We start from the raw sequence: 20,208 nt of genomic DNA, 5'->3' as shown, positions 1-20,208 counted from the left end.
AACATAATCAATTCTCATTATTATAAAAATAAATGGTAATCCGTGTAAATTCCTCGGTCATGATATTATTTAGTTGTTTACGTTTTTGTTTAATAACTTGATGTTGCTCGCATTGTTGTCTACGTTAAAAAAACGTCACGATGTACAAAACCTTATCTGAGTTTTTTCTAATTAGTTCTTCTAAACGTATACATCAAATTCTTAATATCCTGGAATTTTTCTTTTATCATACTAGTTTACCGACATAGGCATACAATTTTATTTAGCATGAAATTGGGCGATGCTTATTTAAAAAAGGGTGATGTGTAGATTTTTTCTAATTATATTAAAAAACAAAAAATCAATACGTCATTCATTCGCGGAAAGTTTCACAAAGAAACATAAGGTTTTAATACGGAATCGTAAAGGGAAAAAATTCAGTCGATTTAAATAAGATGAAAAATTTCCGTTTAATTCAAGGCCATCTTTGAGATATATATTTTTATTGTTTGTAAATCGTGGGTTATACATATTACCTATAGGTATAGAGCTTAATGTTATATTAATTTAATAATTATTATACACCTGCGACATAATTGTAAACAATAGAAAAAGACCTCCCGTCGACGCCCGTGCTACATAAAAAACGAGTGTTGGCTTTACGCAATTGATCGAGGGAAAGAGTTTATACTGCACAGTGACGATGGTGTAAAATGAAATATCAATCGCGTCGTTTGGTTATTGAGACTTTTTTATCCTGTATTGCAGCTGAAGACTAAATACGGAAATTGGATTTAAATCAATATATTTCGTTCAACATTTTCGCTGTGGTGATCACTTACAAGTGAACTTGAATTTATAATACCTATATAATAAATATAGCCACTATATGATTGAATAGATTTTATTTATGTCGTTAAATAATGCGTATATATTATTATTTATTTCGCAATTATAACGATATGAGATGACGAATGGTTATTTTTGCAAAATCATACTTGATTGGCATTTCAGTATTTCACTTATATAGACGAATATATACACTACAGTTTATAGATATATTATAGTTGATATGTGTTATGAATTCTTAGAATGTGCTGACGTCATTATTAGTTATTTCAACTATTTCACTTTTTATAATGTTCATAAAACTATCGTTTCTCAATCATTAGTGGTTGGCTTTCGTGATTTGTAAGAATAAAATATATTTGTGTACAATATAAAAATAATAGTAAATTGGATATTTAGTGTATACTACATAATTATACTTTACAGTTAATAGTCTAAAGTCTTGCTAATATTTATTTTAACTATTTAATTAATGATGTATAATGGGAATTCATGCTTTACTATAGGAATTATTTACAGAGAGAGTCATTGCCTTTATTATGTACTTACTTAATTGTAATAGTGTCCAGTTATTAATGCGTAATATGTTTAGTTTTTTATAATTTTCTTTCTGTATGGACATATAAATTATAAATTATTTTTAATTATTTAACAAATATAAGTAATAAGAATATATAATATATAAAAATGTATTGAAATGTAACTATGTAACAGTATCTAAATATATCGATATAATATGTACCTAAGGTGTACTACCTCTATGTGATGAATAAGCTAAGAACATATTATTTTATATTTAACCATTTTTACGGTTATTACAACTTATTAAAAATATTTACTTAAGTTATATTATGAGACATGAGTTACATTAAGATTTTTGTTTGAACAATATTTGTCTAATCCTCCAGTTGTTCCGTTTTCTTTTTAGAAACTGTTATCTATCACAAACATAATATTAGGTTTACATTCTTTTCTACGGCACGTTTTTAATTTTAATGCTTAAAACTAGAATCGTGTCGTAGAAAAAAAAACTAATCAAATTTTGTATAATGGAATTACACAATGAAAATTAATTTGTAATATCAAAATTTAAAAACATTGTTGGTGACTTATTACGTTTTCCCACTAATTAATGATTATGGACTCCGTGTTGAACAATTTATTTAAAAACAAAACTAATGACTATGTAGTTTTGTTATAATAATACACAATAGTATAAATGTTTTAAATTGGTGTTGTCTTCAGCGTGGAGGTAAACATATCTAAGTTGCCTAAGATACCAAATACTTTATTGTTGGGTTGTATCTATATTTATTATAAGTTTATGTTGATAAGCAGCGATAATTAATAAATTATAACTGAAGTAGAATTGCGGATTTATGGAATTTCAATAATGCTGAATAATATTTAAGTATATTAAGAAGTCACGAAAGTAAATAATACTAAATATTTTAATTTAAATATCTTTATTGCTAGCCGATATATAAGAAAATAATTATTTAATCTAAGAATTATCCTACATGATTAATTTATATTTTGTTTTCAAACGTATCATTAAATATATCATTTAGAAAATGCAAAATATGTATAATGGTCTATTACAGTTTGAATAATAAGTTAATTGCATTAGCTTAGAAAAGAAATGTAAATTTGGAGAACGGTTGACAACTGTTGATAATAACAGAAATGTTTATATTTCATCCCTTACAAAATGTTTATTTAAATAATTCTCCCCAGTCCTCCTCCCAATAATTAAACGTATATTTTACTGGTAATATTATTATTGGTAATATAATATTACCAATATGCCTTCTAAGCTTGTTTAAATTTAATATTTAATTTCCCTGATGCTAAATTGTCAAATACATAAATTGAGATTAAGTGTAAATTTTAATATTTGAATATTATTCATAATAAGCTTATACTGTTATTCACTCACTTAATACTTATTCAAAACACTTCAATTATTGTGCATTCCTGTATAATATCTTAATCTAATGTACTTATATAAGGTACTTAACATTTATATTAAAATTTAATCTACATAAAGATGAAAATAAAATTATAATTTGAGAAGGTTATGCGATGATTAATATTATTTTACTTATTAGGTAGGTACCTCGATCGTACCACGATCGCATAACTGTTGCAGAGACCAGAATCTGTGCGTTTTATATTCCTGCTTTTTTTCTTGGACAATTTTCGATAACGGGTATATATGGATTACTGCTCTAATTGTATTTAAGGAAGTAATCCTAATTTAAAGTATTTTAAAAATAACTTATATTTATTATGCTTTGAAACTTTGAAATATTAATTTTTTATTTGTAAGCTTATTGTTAATAAATGCAATTTCAGTTTATAAACGAGCGAAATATGATTTCCTTTACTATTTTTTAATATTTGAATTACTTATTTCCTATTACCTATTTTAATATTCGATGTATAATATTATGATATCTAATGGAATTAGCCAATGTGGATCCACCGTTCTTGTTTTAAATTTATATCTAAGCAATTCTTGTTCATCTTCCTTCTTATAAATTTATGTAAATTACTATATTTATATAATTATTTGTAAGTAAGACAGATTATACTACAATATGTATATCCGAAAGCTTGCCTGTATAACAATAGATAATATCAACCTCGATATTTTTACTAAGAAAAAATATTTTTAGTGTTATAACTTAAAAGTACTTCATATTATAAAACAAAAATTGTTTAAACCAAAATAATTTACTGGGTTAACTTAAATATTAAGTTATTTGACTTATAAGTCTATTATATATATATGATGTTGAAATCCTACAACAAAACCAAAGTATAAAACTCAATATTTTATCTAATAAAAATTGCATAAAACCTTATTACTTTTACCATATTGCAATAATATACTTATTACTTAAAAAAAGTATAATTTATTATAATTAAGTATACTAATAAAAAACGAAGAAAATTTAAAAATATTATCTTTATTCAGTCTTGTTAAATTTAGTTGGTTAACTCTTAAATGGACAGTGTACTACGAACACCCAGTATACGATTAGTGAATGCTGATGCTGAACTCCTCCGTAGATAGACTGACCGCATGACCACAACGTAGATGTATTATAACAATAATCGTTCATACAATTGCTGATCTATCGATTTTATATAATATATATAATGCTCCAGTCTCCTTAAATTATTCTATGTATAGAGAGAGGCTCGTATATAATTATAAATAATATAAATATTGACGAACGTGAAAAGTTATGTAGAAAGTAAGATTTGTATTTCGATTGTTGTAAGTACAGTGTACACTAACCAACTACTATGAGTATAATATTGTCCAAGCAACTAGTTCAAAATCGTTTAGTCATATTTTCTCCTATTCAAATATTCCCGTTATCGTTTGTATTATATTGTATACGTACTAAAACAAATTCACACTCGGCTTTGTTGATTTTAATGAAGCCTCGTGCCCGCTTAATTTAACGCGAATGCCGAATTTATTGTTATCGTTTTATTATATAATATTATTATTACTTCTCGTGTTCGTTCGTTACATAAGCGTTCAAAATCAATTTAATTTCACTAAATTTAATGGAGGAATCCATTTTGTTCTTCAAGTTTTAGTTATACTTTTACCACGGATAATATATAACCTATTGGCCTAATACTAAAATAATAATTAAAATGTAGGTCACAATAAGTCACATCTGTTAATTATATCTACGTTAATAATTTATTTAAAATCATTAATCTATATTCTAAACAAACACATTTTTTTAAAACATACGCGAGAGAACTACTGTTTCTACTAATATATACCTACAAGGTGGTATTATTATTTCTTTTTTTTATTATAATGCATAAGTGAGTTCTAGAAATGTATGTAAATATGCAACTTATAAATTATAAGTTATACAATTTTTCTTTTGTTTATTATTTTTTTTTTTTATCAAAAGTTTCTAAAATGTAATATAATATATGTATTGTATAATATCCAATTTGGAATAAATAACGTATCAGATTATTATTTTGATTATATAAATATAGGTATATATATATATATATGAAAATATTAAAAATCGTATGTTTTGATAGACTTCTGTTATCTATGTAATAGGTGTATTATAATATAATATTTTGTTTATGAATCCGTGACCAATAATAATAATAATAATAAATGATTTCATTGTTTTCAGACCTTTACAGCATGGTGCAACTCTCACTTACGTAAAGCGGGCACAGCCATCGAAAACATTGAAGAGGACTTCCGCAACGGGCTCAAACTTATGTTGCTCCTCGAAGTAATTTCTGGCGAAACGTTACCAAAACCTGATAGAGGTAAAATGCGTTTCCACAAGATCGCCAATGTCAACAAAGCACTCGATTTCATTGCCAGCAAGGGCGTGAAATTGGTATCGATCGGTGCCGAAGGTACGTCGACCAAAGACAAAGTATATTATATACTGTTAGGTCCCGGATTTAGATAAAGCCTAATGAAAAAAATTTATTATTTATTGTATTATTATTTAAAAACTATTTATAAGTAATAGTATGATTTCTACCCATTTGTAGAAATTGTCGATGGAAATTTAAAAATGACTCTGGGTATGATCTGGACGATCATCTTAAGGTTCGCCATCCAAGACATTTCCGTGGAAGAGATGACCGCCAAAGAAGGTTTGTTGCTGTGGTGCCAGCGTAAGACAGCCCCGTACAAGAATGTAAACGTGCAAAACTTCCATCTCAGGTGTGTTTGAGTAGATTGCGAATTGCATTGCAATAGTACTGGCTATATATTATTTTTCTTCATATTTTAAGTTCACGAAAAATGGAATATTTTAAGAATTTTTGACTCATAACTGCATCATATTTAAGTTTTTTTACAATCTTACGAGTTTATCTTGTACATTATACATAATTTAGTTATTGTCTCTTAACTCTGCTGTATTTTAATTCTAGTTTCAAGGACGGTTTGGCCTTCTGTGCCCTCATTCACCGTCATCGGCCCGATCTCATCGATTATCACAAGCTGTCTAAGGATAATCCCCTACAGAATTTGAACACCGCGTTCGATGTCGCTGAGAAGTACTTGGACATACCTCGTATGTTGGACCCCGAAGGTACGTCTGCACTACTGTTATTTCGTTATCGTATAATGGCTGCTTAACGAGTCATTATATAATCAATATTAAACATATTATAATAATTGTGACTTATGATATATTCCGTTTTGTCCCACGCGCGTTAGGAGAATACACTAATATATTCAATACAAATAAATATTACCATCGTTATTGGCGCCATTTCCATGTCTTATTACCAGTAGTATTATTATACTGATGAATTCGTTGTAATTGTAATATATTTTAAATAAAAACTTTTACACGGTCGTGTTTTGTATAGATTTGATAAACACTCCGAAACCGGACGAACGCGCGATCATGACCTATGTGTCGTGTTATTATCACGCATTCCAAGGGGCGCAACAGGTAAAAACGCGTATACATCCCGCTTTTGTCCAGTGTAAACCAAACACACTAACAAACTTTCAATAATAATAAACGTCTGCGTTTTGTGTGATAGTTAAATAATTTTAGAATAGATTTTCTCTTCGTGGTGTATATATGCCAATACCTACTAATGTTATATATGTGTCCACTGTCTACATATCTACATATAAATAGTGAGTCAAGCCTAACGATTCTCCTCAAATATTTTATTATTTCTATATATAAAATGTATAATTGTCTCGTTATTGATAAAAACAAAAAACATTTTTGACTTTTGTAATACCTATTAATAATTTAAAAAAACTAAATGGCGTCGTTTCAATTTTTTTTTTAATTCAAATGTCCACGCAGGTCTACAATTTGAAGATTTTAGCATGCCAAATTCTTTTTACGTACCTATAACAAGTAATCCACTATAATAAGTATAACAAAAATATAATTAATTTTAAATTACAAATTATAATATAATGATACATTTTAATAGGGTATTTATCAATTGTAAGGTAAAATTGTTACGCTATAATTAATATATTAGGTATTATAATATAGTACCAATACGGAACTTAAAAAAATGGTAATACTAGTTTATAATATTAGTATTACTAATATGATACAATTATTTTAAAGTACAGATTAGCTGTTAACGTAAATTTGTTTAATCGTCATAATTAGGAATTGTAGGAGATCAATATAGTGTATTAATGATTAATGATAAAATTGTGGTATCGATATAATAATTATAGGTAACAAAAATTTATAAACTAAATTTTAATAGGTGCAGAAAATAATAATGAAATAGCATAAATGTTGCAATCAAAAAAAAAAAAAAAAAAAACGCCGACCCAATTAAATAAATTACTCTTTTTAAATATCTCGCGTGACTGCAAACAACACAATTGTTTATAATAATATAATATATATAATATATTTAACACTAAATTTACATTTTGATTGCTTTTGAGTTTTGAGTGAATTTAACATATGCATGTTTGTTATAACATTGATAGATATGACCAATACGGCAATGCCAGACGAAAGAGCCATAATGACTTATGTTTCATCGTATTACCATTGCTTTTCTGGAGCCCAGAAGGTAATTGTGCCTTTTACCATTATAGCTTTTTGTGACTAATATCCTTATTGGATTATGAATTATGATTTTATGATTATTGAACGTTTTGTAGGCTGAGACTGCAGCAAACAGAATTTGTAAAGTACTCAAAGTAAACCAAGAGAACGAGCGTTTGATGGAAGAATACGAACGTTTGGCCAGTGACGTAAGTATATTATTTACAAGTTACGACTGGCAGGAAATATCGACATTTGTTGATATATAATTTTCGTGTATCTATTATTTAGTTATTGGAATGGATCAGGCGTACTTTGCCATGGCTGCAAAGCCGACAGGCCGATAACTCGTTGTCTGGTGTGCAGAAGAGGCTCGAAGAATACCGTACTTACAGACGTAAACATAAGCCCCCACGTGTAGAACAGAAAGCCAAGCTCGAGACAAACTTTAACACGCTGCAAACAAAATTGCGTTTATCCAACAGACCTGCATACATGCCAACTGAGGGAAAAATGGTTTCCGTGAGTAAAAGTCTATTTTGTAATCATTTTTTCCTTCTTCTTCCCCATAAAATACTAGTTTATTGAAATTTTTGTAAATTTGATTTAATAGGATATTGCCAATGCTTGGAAAGGTCTTGAACAGTCGGAAAAGTCATTTGAAGACTGGCTGTTGTCCGAAATGATGAGACTAGAACGTTTGGAACATTTGGCACAAAAGTTCAAAGCCAAGGCAGACACTCATGAAGATTGGACACGTGGCAAAGAAGAGATGTTGCAGAGCTCTGACTTTAGGCAATGCAAGCTAAATGATCTGAAGGCATTGAAGAAGAAGCATGAAGCCTTTGAGAGTGATCTAGCTGCACATCAAGACAGAGTTGAACAAATCGCAGCTATTGCACATGAATTAAAGTAAATTAATGATTCCTTATTATTAGGTATTATAGTCATTTATTATAAATGTATGACATTTTGCGTACTTTATTTGTTTTTAGTACTTTGGAATATCACGATAGTACAAGCGTGAATATACGCTGTCAACGTATTTGTGACCAATGGGACAGATTAGGCAGCTTGACACAGAAACGCAGAACTGATTTGGACGATGCGGAAAAAATATTGGAAAAAATTGATATATTGCATTTGGAATTTGCCAAGAGAGCAGCTGTAAGTGAAATTAAAGAAGTAGTCCTGTAAACTAGCTTAATGGGCTGCAACATTAATATTTGTTAATTTTTAATAAGTTATTATTGGTTAAAAACAAGATACATTAAGTTAATGGTACATTAATATGCCAATTTATCGGATCAATGCATAAAAAATATTCTTTATAAAATGTATAATAAACTTATTTTTTCTAAACTGAACCAGAGAGTTGTATACTTTTATTGTATACAAGATAAAGAGAAAACAAATGTTGGTTTTAACTTTTAAGACTTAAAAATTAAAATTAATTATAATTTTCTACTAAATTAGCCTTTCAACAACTGGTTGGATGGTACACGTGAAGATTTAGTAGATATGTTCATTGTCCATACTGTTGAGGAAATCCAAGGATTGATTGATGCACATGGACAATTTAAGGCTACTTTGTCTGATGCTGACAAAGAGTACAATTCTATTATTGGATTGGTTAAAGATGTTGAGTCAACTGTACAAAAATATCAAATACCTGGTGGTCTTCAGAACCCATACACTACTTTGACTTCTAGCGTATGTATAACTTTGTAACACTTATTATTTTTAACATGACTTTCATATATTTCTATGTATAGGATTTAAGTAAAAAATGGTCTGAAGTGAAACATCTAGTGCCCCAAAGAGACACGACCCTACAAGCTGAACTCAGAAAACAACAAAGTAATTATTACAGTGGTTTTTTGCAGTTTATGTATTTATAACATTGTTTTTTTTAACTGATTTTGTTTTACAGACAATGAGATGTTACGTCGTCAATTTGCGGAGAAGTCAAACCAAGTGGGTCCTTGGATTGAAAGGCAAATGGATGCTGTTACAGCTATCGGTATGGGATTGCAAGGTTCTCTAGAAGATCAATTGCACCAACTGAAACAATATGAACAGAATGTATTTGCATACAAGCCACATATTGAAGAATTAGAGAAAATCCACCAAGCTGTACAAGAGGGTATGATCTTCGAAAACAGGTAAAGTATTCTATAAAAATGTGCAACAGCTTATTAAACTAATCCATTGCCCGTAGGTACACTCAATATACAATGGAGACACTACGTGTTGGGTGGGAACAATTGTTGACATCCATCAACCGCAATGTGAATGAAGTTGAAAACCAGATATTAACCAGGGACTCTAAGGGTATAACTCAAGAACAACTTAACGAATTTAGGGCTAGTTTTAATCATTTTGACAAGAACCGTACTGGCCGATTGGCACCCGAAGAATTTAAATCATGTTTGGTGTCCATTGGCTATAGTATTGGAAAAGATAGACAGGTAAATTGTATTTTCTTGTTCAATGATTGTTCCCATGTGTTCCTTAACTATGAGCTTATGATGCACAGGGTGAAATTGATTTCCAACGCATATTAGCTGTAGTTGATCCCAATAGTACTGGATACGTGCACTTTGATGCTTTCTTGGACTTTATGACTCGAGAATCTACAGACACTGATACTGCTGAACAAGTGATTGATTCGTTCCGCATTCTAGCAGGCGACAAGGTAGAATAAAATTATTTTTATATAAAATATTGAAATTTAGATTTTGTTTATTAATTTTTCATCAATTTCATTACAGCCATACATATTGTCTGATGAACTAAGGCGGGAACTTCCACCAGATCAGGCAGAATACTGTATACAGCGCATGGCTCCATACAAGGGCGTTAACGCTGTACCAGGAGCCCTGGACTACATGTCATTTTCAACTGCCTTATACGGCGAGTCGGATCTGTAAATCATTGTTATTTATAAACAAACTAAAACAAAAAAATAATAATATTTAAACGAGTAAAAAAAAAAATTACCATGGATTATTAACAACTAGATTATTAAAAATGAACGAAGATTCATTCTTAAATTCTTTAATCGGATCATCTACTAGTCACATCTACTATTTACACGTCCGTCCTCACGTCTCAATAATAACAAAACAACGAAAACCACATTTATTATTGCTTTAAACTCCTTAAAAACAATAAAAACAAAAAGCATATTAAATGAAAAAAATACTCTTCCCCACGTATTACTTTTCAAAGAATTTTTATTTTTTAGATTTAGAAAATATTTATTATAGGCTTATTAAAGAATATTTTATTTTTGGCCTTGACGTTTTTTTTTTTCTAATGATTTAATGAGAAATATTTCAGTTTTTCTATGTTTTATTTATTTATTCATTGCCTTTAGAACAATTTAACATTTTGACTAATCTTAAAAACTTTACACATATCTACAGGACCAACTATTGTCAAAACTATATATTGTATTATAATCAAATTAATCTGTTGTTCAACTCGTGTTGTATTTTTCAAAGTTTTGAAAAGTATTAAATTGTTTCAACATAAGGGAGTACAAAAAGATTCTTGCTCAACGCACATTTATTTTTGTACAATAAAATAGTTAACTAAAATTTAATATATCATTTTCATCAGATACTTATGCTATATTTTAGGCGTACACACATAAAACAATCATAATATGTAACTTTTTCGTGTAGGATTATCGCGTTAAAAAATCAATTATATTGTTTTTTTTCTATTTTCTTTCTCTCTCATGAACATCTTATTTACCATCATTTTACTGCGAATGATAACTCTCATCTTATTTATTCTTATTGTATAGTGTGTATTTTATTTTTAGTTATTATTATTATTATTTTATTATATGTATGATTATTATTATTGTGCGCGGAAAAAACATAATTTTATTTATTTATTTATTCATTTTTTTTTCAAAATTAAATGTATTTTCCGTTGCGCATTCACTGTTGCGTGCGTCACGCAACTTTGAGATGCCATAAGAAGAGTAATATTTTCTCCTCCCTCCTCTCCTCAACCGAATAATATGAGTTTGTATTGTAAGTTTTAAGTTGCATAAGAGCAATGCCACACAATCAGTTGTGGTCATTGTTTACATATGTATCCCCCTCCTACAAGTTTTGAGAAATATTGTCTCTAATATATGTTTTAATCCGATTAAATTCCTATGTGAAATCTATGACAGAAGCGTGTATTTACAGTTAATCAAATAGTTGATATGTTAACAATGATGTTTACTAAACACATCATTGAAAAAAAAACAACAAAAATGTATTTATTTAAATATATACCCGTTGTGTTGTGAGAACTATTTTATTTTTGTTTTTATTTATCATACATTCCTTGTTTGTTCAAAACCTACCACCAAAGTTGGAGACTTTACTTTTACTCAGAAACGAGTAATACTACCTACTCAACATATCCATGGAGATTTTTATTTTTAAAAGAAATTGTAATTTTTAATTTACGAATGATAACAATTAAATGTTTATAATATTTTTTAAACGGTACATTCCAAATACAGACATATATTCAATAGATATTAATCTTGCACGGATAACAACAAATATTTTTCAGTTCAGATGAAGATAATTTTTTAAATATGTTCACCTCAATTATTACCTTTAATAATAAATTTATTTAAATTCTGATTTTTGAAATTTTTAAATGTACTCAAAAGACAAAATTTTTATATTCTTGAAATTTATTTTACCAGTTAACGAGTTTTTTGTGGCAAAATCATTTAGCATTTTAGTGAATTTTATTTTTGAAAATAATAATATACTAAATTCAAAATTCTAATGAGTAGTTTCTCGGTTTTCAAAATATTTATACTATTGATAATAGCCATTAAAAATAGTTTTAAAAAATATAAAATTGATATTATATGAGATCCAGTATTTATTATACTTGGACCATTTTTACATATTATTAATATTAATCAGTTATTACAGTTATTATAGTAATCACTATAACCATATCATGAAACTATTGTCCTCAGTGCATATAGTTAAATAATAAAAACTACTCATTAGAATTTTGATCCTGATTTGTTAAAATGTTAAGAAAAAATAACCAACTAAATCATTTACAGTAGAAAAGGAGATTTTCATTTGAAAAAACGAAGTTTGAATCTTCACATGGCACTCCTTAAGTAGGTAGTACAAAAAAGACTCAAGAATTTTTAAATACGGTATTTAAGTAGCCTTTAATTATTAAAGTAAAGAAAAAAATACTCTAATCCTCTTGGCAAATTAATAATTAATTACTCTTGTATAGTTACTGATAAATTTGAATTTGTATCTAGATACTGTGATGGTTATATACTTAATATTTATATTGTTTTAAAATATATTTAAATGTATAATAGGTTTTGTTACACCTAATTCATTAAGTTGATGCCACACGCTCATGTTTTGTCTATTGACTTACAAACGTACCTACAACAAACCAAATTGTTTTCATCAGTTTCGATGATTAGCAGCTAGATGACGCCGCTGTATTATGATGATATTAGTTTTTAATTTTTGAAATTTCGATTTTTGATCCATTCACAAAAGCGAAACCGATGATTTATAATTACGAATAGAACGATTGTGATATTATTGGGCTGGGTGACTGGGTCCTTATTTTTGTAACATGATAATATGATATACCACTTTTAAAGTTACTTTAAATCATAATAACGTTAAAAATCAAACGGATAGACATAAATAGGTAAGTAGGTATTATGGTTTCATGAATTGATGACAGGGTTAAACTTAATTCAGTTAGTTAATAATATTTGTGAGTTAATAAGATCCTCTCATCTCATCACAATTTATACTTCTATCTACAGAATGCATTTTACCTGAGGGAAATCATTTTTTGGTGATCAGTATTTAACATTACTTAGGTATGTGACTATGTTAATATGTTATAATCTACCTATATAATTATAATCATGTTATTTTTAAATACCTACACACCAGTTAGTATACCTACATCATATTAATAATTTATTTTACTTATGACTACTGAAAACTATATTTACATAATATTCATATATTTTTTTAAATGTTTGCTTATAAATCAGTCAAAAATTACAAAAATAATATACAATTGGAATGTAAAATATTTTCTTTTAAATTATTAATTAAAAATTTAATATTTTACTTTATACTAGTAACTACTAACTATTAAGTTGTAGGTAGGTAAACTACCTATCAATAATACGACATTTAAACTAATTTTTAAAATTAATGTATCAATCTATTATTACAATAATAATACAGGTTTTTTTTGTTATTAAATAGTATTAAATAAATGTTTTATTATAATACCTTATAAATAACTAATAACAATTTAGTTTTTGACAATTTTATTATTCGCTATAATGTCTATTAAAGTTTTTATATATAAAATTTATCAACTTATCAGTATTTTTTATTTTAAGCTAATGTTTACCTATCTAATTTATTTAAATTAGTAAAATAATACATTTACAAAAATCTGAAAAAACTTTTAAAAAGCTAAGTTTATAATTTAAATTGATGTATAATCTAAGTAGGTACTCGATTAAAAAATGTATCAGATATTCAGGTACCTACCTACGACTGTCGACTGAATGTCTGAATGTCTGAATTAATTAACAATAATCATCACCTAACAATAATGTAAGTACCTTTATACATTGCACAATGTGTTAAGTATTGAATAATAAATAGTTAAAAATTACCAATTTTGTGTTGTGCATTTCTTTATTCTTATCTTATTACTTATTAGTTATTGCATAACACTCGTCCCTCCGTGTAAAATTTTCACAAAAAAATAAAAGAATACCGACGAAAAATAAATTTACTTATATAAATTTTCGTTTCGGACAGAATCTAAAATAAATGTCAACCTTTAATTATAAACATTTATATTCATATGTTATCAAGTTCTAAGTTCCCCATTCACATCCTCTTAAATTGTCTTGAGACAATTGCCTCAAAAATGTGTTATCTGTTCACCACTGTCGGGATTTAATGCATTTGATAATTATTTGGATGTAATGAAATATGGTAGGTAGAATTATATATATAACTATAGTTGTTTATACAAAGATGAAAGACTTCAAAAGTGAGTTGTTATTTCCAGGATTTAGCTAACTGAAATCACATTTAAAATAATTTCTTTGTATATTTTCATGCTGTAAACGGAACTTGTTATAAAATGTTATGTTTTACTATTGTAAATTAATAACAAAAAATGATTTATTTAGTATACATTTTTTTTTGGTGGCTATATATTTTAGGTAAGTATAATACTTATATACATTAACAGTATTATATAATACTGTACAATTACAGTACAATACAATTATATAATAAAATATAATGATATACCTGTTTTAATTTATTTCTATGATTTATTATAAAACACGTATTTACTATTGTCCGTATTATGTTTTATTTTACTTTTTAATTCCGAGAAATTGTCGGGAGTAATTTTTGTTCCCTGTAAAATGCATTGGGGTCTTTATTTATAAGTGACAATTTTTAATTTTTCATAATAATTTAATTTGTATACATTAAGAGTCTCATTGAATATTTCTTTGATTAGGTATTATAAACTTTACAATAATTAACTTAGTGAATGGCATTGATTCAACTTAATTAAATGTGAAATCAGTAACACTATATAATAATAATAATAATTTTTCATTGACGGAAATAAATTCCAATTAAAATAAAATAAAATAACAGTATGCGTGCAATATACAAACCTATAGTTGAAAAATAGATAGGTATACTGTACGTAGCTAAATTTTTAATAGGTCGGTAAGTAGGTAAGTACCTATACGTATAGCATTTTGCCATATTTAACAATACTCGAATGTAAATTATAAACAGTACATAGTACATATGAATACAATTGATTTTATATAAGGGTCATACTTTATTCCGTTCATTCAAGCATCAAGCGTTGTTTACGAGTTTTAATTGTGCCAAAGGCGGAGTCGTAGTCGGACATGTCGTACATCAAATTAGAAAGATTGGACCGTACATGTGTACAGAGCTTAACCGCGTCATGCCGACGATGTTATCTCAAAATTGGTTCTCGCGTGTAGGAGCGAAAATGATTAAAATATTTTTGAATCATATAATATTTTATGCGCATTGTACTATATAGTGTTAATGCGTACATAAATTATGTTTATATATTTAATATTATTCGGTATGTTGTATACGTTTGTATATTACATACTCGTATAATATACGTATCTTAAAATGTATTATTCCACTGAAATTGTTTTCGGCTATAATTTTTATGATCATGTATTTATTAGGTACATTTTGTTGTTCTAAAAAAAAAAAAAGAAATAATAAATAAATAATAAAATAAAATTTGTCGCGTTGGGTAATAATAAGTTTGATAGAGTCTATATCGGCCTAATGCTTAAACCATAGTCTCAATAACCTACTATAACGATATATTTTCTGATATTAAACATTTATCGTTGTGTTCTGTATTAATTAATTGTATAAATACTCATATTTTCTTCGTATGGTTATTCACCTACCTATGCGATAATAGTGATCGATATCTGAAAATCTACTCTTTTAATATTTTTTGTACGTTATAATTTTAATATTATAGAATTAATTTGTTCAATTTATATTTCAATAAACATGACATAGCATAATGTATAAACATTGTAAGATAAAACTCTCTAGAGGTATGATGAAATGTCGGAAAACAAGTTTTAGGTTGATTTACTTAAGAAATAAATATTTTAAATACACTATTATGCGTGGACTTTGTTGCAAAAAATAAAAATAGAAAGTCGAGCGACGAAAATACTTTTTTTTATCTTTGAAAAAACAACGTTGTTGCATTATTTTTATGCCTAACGTTGCAGACTTTCAACAATAATTATGCTTAATAAGCTGATTGCTCGATCCCATAATATCTGGTGCTGTCATATGTCAACCTTGCCATAAATTTTCGGAAGTGGTCCAATGTACGACTTAGATATGATTAAATCAGTGTATTGTTTCTGAACTTTAATCTTATTGTGTTTTATCATAATATGTAGTAAGTACAGAACTTTAGCTATTCGATTCCCTAAGGGAATTACTGTATTACATTATTATTATATTATAGTATATTTTATTTGTTTTTCTGATGCCAATAAATAACCATTATCATTTTTTAGTAAAATATATAATTTATTATATTTTATAAATTATAAATGTGGTTAGGTCGCAGAACATAAAAGGTGGATCCTTATTACACGACAGGTCAAACGTTGGGCCCGTGCCAAATGTACTGTTACAAAATTTAAAATTATACCATTTTAAAATTAAATGTTGATTTGCTCTTGCAGAGTTTAAAATATATCGGGGGCATGACTAAATATAGAATTTTAATGTTTTTTTTTTAAAACACAAAAAAGACTCTTGTGGCATATATATTCTAGTAAAGTAAATAATTATAAGCTTAAGTATCAAATAAATAAATACAAATATTTTTACATACTTTTAGCTATTTTATTATCATTATCATTAATATTATAAAAAATATTAATTAATAAGTGAATATAATATTTATAAAATATTATTTGTTAATGCTTAATAGTTAAAAACGTTGATCAAATGTTACGGTGTCAATTCATCATTAATACAGTCTCAGCTTCTATGGGTTACAAATATTTTTACTACGTACAAATTATAATAAAATAAACAATAAATTAATTAATATTTTAAATTAAATTTAAAATACTTTCAGTTGTCAAACCACTCGAACCACAATAAAAATGTATAAAAGTAAAAAAAAAAAAAAAAATACAAAATATTCAATATTTGCAGTTTAAAAATACATAATATCAGCGCTTTGGTTTTATTTTTGGCAGGCCAATGGAGGTGTTTTACAAAAAATTGGTGCTAATGCACGTCCTGCCCTCGACCTCACTCATCAAACGACACCGCACGATTATTAACTATACATGCACAATAATTATACGCGCGTATTAGAATATCGTATTACGAACAAATCGTCAATGTCATCAATGGATTTCGTCGTCGAACATAATGTTGTCAAGTGTATGTTTTGTGTGTCATTTTGCGAGTACATTATAAGGTCATTGGACTACTAACCGATTCACCAGACGGCAACAATGATATTATTATTATCAATATACGTATATATATATATATCGTTCGCAACAAGATATTGTTATGGATGTGTGTACTTGGCAGAGATTCCGATTTATGAACCGTCGTACGCTTTATGGCCGCATATTATAGTCGAATAATATAGATGTAATAAACTGCAGTTTATACAGAGCGATTATTTTAACGGCGATCGCCGATTATTCCGAAATAGATATTATATTGAGTCATTTCGGAATTTCATAATAATCCAACCAAGGAGGACATTTTTATGAAAACCGCGATGTACAGCGCACGACCAATCGAAAATATCAAAGCTGTAATAATATTATATAATAGTCGTGCTGTACCGCAAAATTATATTTAAATGTAACATTACTTTAAATTATTTTTGAAAATATTTTAATATCTTTATACTCGAAAAGACCAAGCGAATATTCTGCTTCAAATTGTAAAATAAAAAACTAAGGTAAATATTCGAAAACGAAAATATTTCGTTGATTTCATTAATAATTATACTAATAAGAGTGATTTATTTGTCTGAGAGCAACGTATAAAATGTTCAACAATCTAAAATTTTTCAAAAAGAAAAGGCCAGAATGAATTTAAATCCTTTCGAAGTAATAGGAACGATTGCTGGAAAAAAAAAGCATTGGTCTGTATATTATTGCTTTAATTGTACGGTACCCATTATGTCATAAATATACGATTAGTAACTATTATATACGCACACGAAAATGAGTTGTTAATGAATAGCAGATTTACATTAAGATTTGTTAAGATTTGTAACTGCGTGTGTCACCGTTGAAAACTACGCGTTGTACCTGTATATATACAGCAGCTGTCTATTACATAGTGAGTGTTTGTGCGAGGATTATGATTTTTGATTACAACACAATAATGATCAAGTTTTAGAAGAGGATAAAAAAATAAAATAAAACAGAAAATGAAAATGTCAGCGAAAATGTTACCGTCCCAGTGCAGTCAGTTTATATTTTCAAAATAAACAATGCCCGAAAACTTGTAGTTTATTAGTCTATGACTGCTGTAGATAAATGAGATCTGGTTGAAAAAATATTTACTAACCGCCGAACTTGCTCATTTGAAATATAAAGAGAGAGAGAGAGAGAGAATTACTTTTGTAGTACACCTCCCTTATAAATAATTTCAAACATTTTCTTATCAAAATACTTTTTAAAAAAATTATTTAAGCTGACAATATTTAGTACCAAAAAACATTTTTATCAATTCGCATATTCTTGATGAAACGTAAATGATTAAAGTGCTACATAATTACAAATTTAATACTTATTATAAAAATGAATAATAATAAATTATGACCAAAAATATAGATTTAGAAACTTCAAGTATTTTCAAATTTTCGAATATTAATTAAAATATACATTTGGTGTGTATAAACGGTGTATAGCTTTTAAGTTATTTTATGTAATTCCATATTTAGTCTGATCTAAAATAGGTACTATAAATATTAGCAACATTATAAATTATTCAAATATATTAGAATATAATTATTATCGCGGTAATATTTTGTTTAATGATTAGGACGATGTACCGATTTATTATAAATTATTATACAAATCAACGCTTAAATATTATGGTAAAATTTAAAAAAAATCACAAATATTTAAGTATTTACAGTTACAGTTTGTACATGATTTTGACACGAGACGTTTACAAACATGTTTTATATCCAATGAAATATGTTTATGTTCATATTTGACGATTTTAATACTACGCTGCTGCGTGTGTATACTAAATCGGGCAGCTTTATGAGATGGGTGTTGTCTAAAATTTAAAGAGAATTATATTTTATCGATGATCGGATGACTAATGTAAGATTATCAATGTAAAAAAAAAAAAAAAATTATACCTAAATATTAATCACAGTACTTAGTTATATTTTTGTTCTTTTAAATATTATTTATTAATCTACAATATATTTAATAATTATTAATTATTGTATTATAAACATACTGTTTAATGATTACAATAGGTACAAGCATTTTCGTTGATATTTCATGGTCATAAATAAAAATATATTAACACGACACTTTGTGTTAAATTTAATTTAGCTGATAACGGTAGTACAGCATTATTCATGACAAATTAAATAATTCCAGTGGATTTACTCTATCCTAAAACTCCGATAAACGTAAGTTATATACGCATCATAATTTTAGTACGACCATTTGGCGGATTTGACCAAGTATAAAATATAGATCTAAAATTATATTTCATATAACTATTTTATTCTGTCTGTAACCAATGACAATTCTATCTTTATAAAATCGTTTTTCATGAGTAAACAAATCTCTGCGTGGGTCCCACTTTAAAAGGCAAAGTTTAAAAATGTTGATTCGAGGTGCTCATCCTCGCGTATAGTATTACTTAAGTACTAAATTTCAGAATCACGAATGTGATAGACTTGGCTATGAATTACACACATACACACACACACACACACACACACACACACACACACACACATTGCCTTTTATTAATATAGATTAAAAAGCTGTAGTGATTGTAGTTTGAACGCGTTAATCTCAGTATAACTACCAGTCTGATTTGAAGAATTTTTTTTGCGTTAGATTATAGCCCGCTTATTGAGGAAAGTTATAGGCTGTATTTAT

At 27.5% G+C, this 20,208-nt stretch overlaps 1 protein-coding gene across 3 annotated transcripts in view; it reads left to right on the top strand.

Annotated features, from left to right (window-relative positions):
- LOC113554459 (alpha-actinin, sarcomeric) overlaps window positions 1-11,727 on the top strand; it is a 32,458-nt gene extending 20,731 nt beyond the window's left edge. The window contains exons 2-16 of one of the 3 annotated variants that reach the window (XM_026958348.1): window positions 5,022-5,256; window positions 5,398-5,572; window positions 5,785-5,945; window positions 6,229-6,324; window positions 7,343-7,428; window positions 7,520-7,612; window positions 7,695-7,925; window positions 8,017-8,315; window positions 8,399-8,570; window positions 8,880-9,116; window positions 9,179-9,263; window positions 9,337-9,568; window positions 9,625-9,874; window positions 9,943-10,101; window positions 10,178-11,727. In XM_026958348.1, coding sequence (XP_026814149.1) covers window positions 5,022-5,256; window positions 5,398-5,572; window positions 5,785-5,945; window positions 6,229-6,324; window positions 7,343-7,428; window positions 7,520-7,612; window positions 7,695-7,925; window positions 8,017-8,315; window positions 8,399-8,570; window positions 8,880-9,116; window positions 9,179-9,263; window positions 9,337-9,568; window positions 9,625-9,874; window positions 9,943-10,101; window positions 10,178-10,336 — 2,670 coding nt within the window. In that variant the 3' untranslated portion in view covers window positions 10,337-11,727. The remainder of the gene's footprint in view (window positions 1-5,021; window positions 5,257-5,397; window positions 5,573-5,784; window positions 5,946-6,228; window positions 6,325-7,342; window positions 7,429-7,519; window positions 7,613-7,694; window positions 7,926-8,016; window positions 8,316-8,398; window positions 8,571-8,879; window positions 9,117-9,178; window positions 9,264-9,336; window positions 9,569-9,624; window positions 9,875-9,942; window positions 10,102-10,177) is intronic. The other 2 variants (XM_026958341.1, XM_026958333.1) reach the window with 2 other exon arrangements.
- The last annotated feature ends 8,481 nt before the right edge of the window (window positions 11,728-20,208 follow it).

This window comes from Rhopalosiphum maidis, chromosome 4 (assembly GCF_003676215.2).
Source record: "Rhopalosiphum maidis isolate BTI-1 chromosome 4, ASM367621v3, whole genome shotgun sequence".
Classification (NCBI taxonomy): Eukaryota; Metazoa; Arthropoda; class Insecta; order Hemiptera; family Aphididae; genus Rhopalosiphum; species Rhopalosiphum maidis.
Note: the sequence above shows the minus strand (reverse complement) of the source record. Positions and strands in the feature narration are given on the sequence as shown.